The following is an 8263-nucleotide window of genomic DNA, read 5'->3' as shown; positions in this document are numbered from 1 at the left end:
CTTAAATCGTCTATTCATGCTGGAACTTGATTGTGACAACAATTAAGGTTTACGGGAATATCCGAAGCAATAGCTTTTCTGGAAATTATACGCCTTGTTCAAGTCGATAAGGATGGGCCGATACCGGTTTTTCAAAACGATACGATATCGATACGATATTTGCCTTTTTTCTCGATATCGATATCGATATCGATATTATGACGTCATTTCCGTACTGACGTCATTGGTATGTCACGTGATTTGATTGACCATACAAAAGACAGTCTTGGCATTATAAATATTAGCCAGGGATGTTGATTTTTTGTCTTTTTGTTTCACTATGGACAGGAATGGGCTCCTGCTATGGAGTAGATCAAGTCAAGGCGGAAACATCCAAATATTGACAAGAAAATCAATATTTGTTTGCGCAAAAGTGCATTTTTAAACCTCAGGTGCTGACCAGAAGACCGCAGGCTCAGGTCACGTGTGCAGTATCGAAAACGTATCGAAAGTGCGATATTTTTCGAAAGTATCGATACTTTTCAACATTGTCAAAATATCGATGTATCGAATATTTGGTATCGAGTATCGGCCCATCCTTACAAGTCGAACGAAGCAAGGGACGGATGTCATCGAGACTACTATATTATGCTGAGATGAAATTGCACTCGGTGCAGTCGGTGAAGTTTATCGAAGTTCAAAAAGACAAGATCAAGATTAAAAGGTAACAAACTTACCTGAAATGCTTAGCCTTATTTTACGTCGAATACTGAATGAAATTGTGTCAGTTTTCTGGTCTTCCCGTAAACTATTTTCTGCTTTTCATCTTTGTTTACTCGCTCTTGTTGTACATATTTTTAATTAAACTTTTCACTCGCGGTGTCTAAAATCTATATCATAAAGCAAAGAAAGAAGCCTAAGCCATGTTTTATACTGTCATAAAACACTCCGGGCAATTGAGAACACGAGGGAAATGTAGAAAACATGAGCCGCAGGCGAATGTTTTCTACATTTCTCGAGTGTTCTCAAATGCCCGGAGTGTTTTATTTATGGGTTAGAGACTGTTGTGAGTGTTTTGTTGACAAATACACGCACGCGCTGGTCGCACAATGAACGAGAAATTTTCAATACTGCACTAGGCGTAGCCGAGTGCAGTATTGAAAATTTCGAGTTCATTGTGAGGCCAGCAAGTGCGTGTATTTGTCAACAAAACACGAACGAACAGACTCTAACCCTTTTAATATACAATCTGAGTACACTGCATCGAACTGCAAGTGATCATCGACTTAACGAACTTCAAAAAACAAACTTAATGTTTTAAAATAAGAAGTGTAGTAGTACATAATTACACGGGATTACATCAATAATATAAAAATCACAAATTAGCCGTACAGAAATAAAGCTTAAAATGGTTCATTAAATCGTACATCAACTGTGGTCGTTCATAAATACAGTCAGCGAGAAGCTTGTTCAAAGCAAGTCGATGGCTTTCACAATCAAGCAACTACAAGCAAGTCAATCGCACACAAAAATGTATTTATTGAGCTGCAGTTTACCTTTGAACATGAAAGCGCTTCAAGTTGTTATCCTCTTCGATTTTGTTTGGTATTAGATCGTTGATAATTTGAGGAATATATTTTTCTTCCACTTCTACAAGCCTTGAAGCTGAAGACATTTTCAATAATGCACGATTTTCGTGCATTATTAACTGCGCTGCGCAGTTCTTGCTCTGCACGGGGTTTATTATTAACTGCGCTGCGCAGTTCTTGCTCTGCACGGGGTTTATTATTATTATTATTAACTGCGCTGCGCAGTTCTTGCTCTGCACGCGGTTTATTATTATTATTATTTTTTTTCGTTTTGTCGGTGACCAGACCCAGACCTCCACTCGGTCGAGCTTGAAATCACGCGATGTTTAGAAGCTACAAATCAGTAACAAATGGAGAAATTTTCTCTTTTTTGTCTTTATGAAGTATGCTTAGTGTGAACTATTCGATTTTGAAGCGTTTGGTTCATGGAAAATACTAAATTTCCACGCTTTCAAAGAGAAATATAATTAAGCGGGCCAGAATCTATGAATAAATACCATTACGATGGTGGAAAAGAATGTGCTGACATGACAAGTTTCAGTTTCGATCGTCTAGACCTCGAGTCACGTAATGTTTTTAAGGTATTATCAGCTACTTTTAAAATCTTTGCAAATCCAAATTTATTGCAAAGTATTTCTCTTTTAAGAGTAATCTATTTTTTTTTGCCTGTGTCATTGAAAGGATTTTAGAGATAAGAAGAAAAATTCCCTTCACAAACATGCCCTGACTTATACCGCTTACGTAATTCGGTATGGTAGGGAAATACCCTCTGTGCTAAAAACAGCCTCAGAGTCCGCGCGTGGGAATTCGGTCAGAATTTGCATATAAGAGAATTAATTAATCGCGGCTGGAACAAGTCAACCATGAAATGTCACACAAAGTTTGTCAGTCGCTGCATTTTTACAACCGCCTATTGTAATACGAAAACCGAAAGAGGGGCAAAATTTTGAACTGTGAAAGATGTTCAAAAATAATACGAACAGTATAGAAACTGCGAAACATTGTCATTGGGCCAGTTTTCAGTTTTATGCAAATGGGGAATACTGTCGAAATTCTCACGGATACTTACGTTCCTGGCGTGAAGCCAGACGTACTTATCAATTGTAAAGTTCATCCTCGGAGGAGACCCAGGGGCAGTTGTTGTAAACTTTCGCCCGAAAAATCCCGTCGTCCCGATAAGCGATTTTTTGGTTTCACGGATCAGGATCGTGGGAATTAGATTTGGCCAGCATTAGCATATAAGAAAAGTATTTAATTGCGGATGGAACTAGTCAACCATGAAATGTCCCACAAGGTGTTTTCTTACCATTATGCTTGTCAGTCGCACTATTGTTTGACGCAGATAAAGGGGATATAAGGGGGTGGGGGTGCATTTTTTATGCTCCCCGCGTAGCTACCCCTAGGGTGGTCACGTGACCAGCGCAGTTTTAAGCTCTAAGAGCTTCTTGTTTTTTTTAGTTTTGTCGGTGACCTGTCCCAGACCTCCACTCGGTCGAGCTTGAAGTCACGTAATGTTTAGAAGCTACAAATCAGTAACAAATGAAAAAAGTTTCTCTTTTTTCGTCTTTTTAAAGTATGTTTATTGTGAACTATTCCATTTTGAAGCGTTTAGTCCATGGAAAATACTAAATTTCCACGCTTTCAAAGAGAAATATAATTAAGCGGGCCAGAATCTATGAATAAATACCATTACGATGGTGGAAAAGAATGTGCTGACATGACAAGTTTCAGTTTCGATCGTCTAGACCTCGAGTCACGTAATGTTTTTAAGGTATTATCAGCTACTTTAAAATCTTTGCAAATCCTTTGGTCTTTACTAAACAAATTTATTGCAAAGTATTTCTCTTTTAAGAGTAATCTATTTGTTTTTGCCTGTGTCATTGAAAGGATTTTAGAGATATGAAGACAAATTCCCTTCACAAACATGCCCTGACTTATACCGCTTACGTACTTCGGTATGGTAGGGAAATACCCTCTGTGCTAAAAACAGCCTCAGAGTCCGCGCGTGGGAATTCGGCCAGAATTTGCATATAAGAGAATTAATTAATCGCGGCTGGAACAAGTCAACCATGAAATGTCACACAAAGTTTGTCAGTCGCTGCATTTTTAAAACCGCCTATTGTAATACGAAAACCGAAAGAGGGGCAAAATTTTGAACTGTGAAAGATGTTCAAAAATAATACGAACAGTATAGAAACTGCGAAACATTGTCATTGGGCCAGTTTTCAGTTTTATGCAAATGGGGAATACTGTTGAAATTCTCACGGATACTTACGTTCCTGGCGTGAAGCCAGACGTACTTATCAATTGTAAAGTTCATCCTCGGAGGAGACCCAGGGGCAGTTGTTGTAAACTTTCGCCCGAAAAATCCTGTCGTCCCGATAAGCGATTTTTTGGTTTCACGGATCAGGATCGTGGGAATTAGATTTGGCCAGCATTAGCATATAAGAAAACTATTTAATTGCGGATGGAACTAGTCAACCATGAAATGTCCCACAAGGTGTTTTCTTACCATTATGCTTGTCAGTCGCACTATTGTTTGACGCAGATAAAGGGGATATAAGGGGGTGGGGGTGCATTTTTTATGCTCCCCGCATAGCTACCCCTAGGGTGGTCACGTGACCAGCGCAGTTTTAAGCTCTAAGAGCTTCTTGTTATTTTTCGTTTTGTCGGTGACCTGTACCAAACCTCCACTCGGTCAGGCTCATGTCACGCGATGTTTAGAAGCTACAAATCAGTAACAAATGGAAACATTTTCTTATTTTTTGTCTTTACAAAGAATGTTTAGTGTGAAATATTCGATTTTGAAGCGTTTTATTCAAAGGAAATTCTAAATTTTCATGCGTCGAAAGAAAAATATATTTCAGCGGGCCAGAATCTGTGAATAAATACCATTACGTTGCTGTAAAAGAATGTGCTGACATGACAAGTTTTACTTTCGATCGGCTAGACCTCGAGTCACGTAGTTTTTCAAAGCTATTATCAGCTACCTTTCAAATATTTGCGAATCCATTAATCTTTACTTACAAAATTCAGTGTGAAGTATTTTGAGGCGTTTGAATCAAAGAAAATACTAAAATTTCACGCTTTAAATAAATACGCTTTAGCGGGCAAGAATTTACATTTATTTACATTATTACGTTTGTGTCCTGGAATGTGCTGGCGTTAACAAATTTTTACTTTCACAAGGCACTGATCGGCAAGAATCACGCAATGCTCTGAAATGGTTTAAATCTGCTACAAACGGAAACTAACCAAATCCTCTGGTCTAAACTTAGCATGTTAAGTGTGAAATATTCGACTTTTTAGCGTTATTTATTTTTGGAGCTGTGTCATCTATAGGATTTCTGAAATCTTATGGAAAATCACTGAAACAAACATGCCCTTACTTGCAAGGGTTACGTCATTGGTAAATTAATTCCCCGGGGAATTCCCATTCAGCAAAACACAGGTCTAGTGTTCTTCTCAAATTTGATTTAATTATCTGCTCCAATATTCCATTTTCGGAGCTGGTTATTCAACCTTTAAACGGTAATTCAAGACAACACTGGATGCTGATTTAAAATATTTTTTTGTTTCACGGATCAGGATCGTGGGAATTAAATTTGGCCACCATTAGCATATAAGAAAAATGTTTAATTTCGGATGGAACTAGTCAACCATGAAATGTCACGCAAGGTGTTTTCTTACCATCTTGTTTGTCAGTCGCAACATTGTTCGACGCTGGTAAAGGGGATAAGGGGAGGGGGGTGCATTTTTTGTTCCCCCACATGGCTCCCCTAAAGTGCTCACGAGACCAGCGCAGTTGTAAGCTCTAAGAGCTCTTGTTGTCAATACTGCACTGTCTGAGTTTGCTGACGACAGGTAAAGCAAAATCACGTGATCTATTTTAACCAATTGCGCGCGTGGATTTTGGACAGTGAACGAAGAGTGTATATTAAGACAGAATAAAACATGGCTTAGGCTTCTTTATTTGCTTTATGATAACATAGCTCTACGTGTCGAGGCAGAAGCCCATTAACAAAGAATAGTCGATTTTTGCCTTTTTGAGGATTTTCAAGGGCGGATCCAGAATTTTTCTTAGAAGGGGGTGCACTTCCAGAATTCTTCTAAGGAGAAATTGCAGCACTAAGGAATGGCGTAACTGACTGATGACGTAAACAAATTTTAACAGCTAAATCGAAGCCGCAGGTCATCTCAGGGGGAGGGGGAGGGGGGTGCACACCTGCACTCTCCCTCTAGATCCGCCCCTGAGTTTACATTCTAGATTGGCGGTGCCACAGCTGTAGATGAAACCGGAAAAACAAACTGTGTCATTTCTTTCTGTTGCCAACAGTAAATCAGTGGATTAAGAAGAGAGTTAAGCATAGCAAAAGTACGGACCCAGGGTGGAAAATACAACGGCTTATATAAGCCTACAGTCAGCTGTAAATCTATAGTCAAAACGGTAATAACCATAGGTAGAAAACTTAACATAACAGCACCAACTACAAACACAGTTGTCTTGAGCGCTTTGCTTTCTTTAACGAATCTTTCCACTTCTTCTTGCGGGAGCTGTTGAGTTTTGATCTTCTTTTGGTGGTGAAGTGTTTCACGATATAAAATCACGTAGGAAAACAGGACGAAAAGGACGCACAACATTAAAACAAAAACAAGTAAAATGTTGAGAAATATTTCTGTGGCTGTTTTCCGTCTGGCTGCGTCCAAAGTCTGGGAAATCCGGATTTCTCAATAAAACCAAAATCCGAAAACGGATTTTGACCGTACCGAAATCCTTCTCCGAGGTGAGTTTCAATTAAAAAAATCCAAACTTGGATTTCATCGAAAGGTTTTGTAAAGCTGTTCTAGTGAGCAGCAGTCAATAATTCGCCAAATTTAACACGTTGTCGTCCATGCCAGTCACTAGGGACCTTTAGCACCGACGCCGAGGACGTGGACGAGACCTTGTTTGACCGAGTGGGTCCTGGGACGGGACCGTCATTTACGGCGGGAAACATAAACATTTAGCAGACCGCGCCGGCTACGAGGACGAGTATCTTCCAGTTGAAGTCCACAGAGAAAATGATGTCCTTCAAAGAATTTCGTGAGCTGCTCATACTTCTCTACGCCGACAACATTGTTTCAGATGAAGAGTTTTTATTGCTTTACGATACCTTCAGTTCAAAAAATCCAGATTTCCCTCATGGAAACTACGAACGATTCGATTTGGATTCTATGAACTGCGCCGAATGCAAAGCAGAGTTTCGTGTTGAGAAGCAAGACCTTCCTCGCCTTGTTGCAGCACTCCAACTACCACCAGTGTTTAAATGCGAGCAGAGGAGTATTTGCGATGACATAGAAGCCTTATGTATGCTTCTCAAACGAGTTGCCTATCCATGCCGACTCAGTGATATGATTCCGCGCTTTGGCCGACCGGTTTCTGTTATAAGTTTGATCACTAATGATGTCATGGACTATATCTTTGACGTTCACGGCCACCTCATAACCCAATGGAATCGAGATCTTCTGAATCCTGGGGCTTTACAGCGTTATGCAGATGCCATATCAGGAAAAGGCGCCCCGCTTGACAATTGTTTTGGTTTCGTCGATGGGACAGTACGACCCATTTCAAGACCCGGAGAACATCAGAGAGTAGTTTATAATGGACATAAAAGGGTCCATGCCCTTAAATTTCAATCCCTGTCCCTACCAAATGGACTAATAGGAAACTTGTATGGACCAGTTGGTGAGTTTTTAATTTGATTCTCTTTTAATACTTATAATGAACTTTATTATTAAAACACAATCGATCACAAAATAAAATATTATATTGAAAGTTGTTTTTATTGTTTTTAGCTATACAAACTTCCCAAACTATTTCTATTCTCACCTCCTATTTTCTTTGTTTTAGAGGGGCGTAAACACGACGCCGGGATGTTGGCAGATTCTGGACTATTGCGTGACCTTCAACAGTATGCTTTCTCTCCAGTAGGCCAACCCATGTGTATATATGGAGATTTGGCCTACCCTCTCCGTGTGCATCTTCAAACCCCGTTTCGTCGTGTCCCACTTGCACCCGCGATGCAGGATTACAACGAACCCATGAGCGCGTTAAGAATTTCAGTGGAATGGCTTTTCGGTGATTTCATTAACTCTTTCAAATTTCTTGACTTTAAAAAGAATTTGAAGATCGGCCTAAGCAATGTCGGTAAAATGTATGTTGTGTGCACACTACTTCGTAATGCCATAACATGCCTTTATGGTAATACCACCAGCGACTACTTTGGTATTGAGCCCCCCGCCCTGGAGCAATACTTTCAATAAAGTAAAATAGCTGTATATTTTTTTTATGATACAGCTTTATTTTTCTGGACAAACGAAAAATGTAATGGGGCATGAAATGCAGATTGTAGGGGAGGGGACATTACAGGAACAAATAAAAAATCCCAACATATCTTTTGATCCCAACATATTTTTTTATGATACAGCATTATTTTCCTGGACATACAATACATGTTATGGGGCAAAAAATGCAGATTGTAGGGAAGGGGACATTGCAGGAACAAATAAAACATCCCAACAACCCCCCTCCCCCCTTCTACAAAGAATGGTCCTTTAACCCTTATTAGCCTTGGCCTTTTTTTAGACTGGGGGTGGACTGAAAGTACCTCACCCCCTCTTAAAAAATAGAAAACAAAAATGCAAAAAGGGAAGGG

The 8263-nt window shown here is 39.6% G+C and overlaps 1 protein-coding gene across 1 annotated transcript; it reads left to right on the top strand.

The window, feature by feature from the left end:
* Positions 1-6569: 6569 nt before the first annotated feature.
* LOC144635022 (uncharacterized) lies at positions 6570-8097 on the top strand. The gene is made up of 2 exons (XM_078494091.1): positions 6570-7293; positions 7459-8097. The coding sequence occupies exons 1-2, from the start codon at positions 6630-6632 to the stop codon at positions 7869-7871; spliced, it is 1077 nt and encodes a 358-aa protein (XP_078350217.1). The 5' UTR covers positions 6570-6629; the 3' UTR covers positions 7872-8097.
* The last annotated feature ends 166 nt before the right edge of the window (positions 8098-8263 follow it).

This window comes from Oculina patagonica, chromosome 13 (genome assembly GCF_052425735.1).
Source record: "Oculina patagonica isolate OP01 chromosome 13, crgOcupat, whole genome shotgun sequence".
Classification (NCBI taxonomy): Eukaryota; Metazoa; Cnidaria; class Anthozoa; order Scleractinia; family Oculinidae; genus Oculina; species Oculina patagonica.
This window is presented reverse-complemented; position numbering and strand designations above follow the sequence as displayed.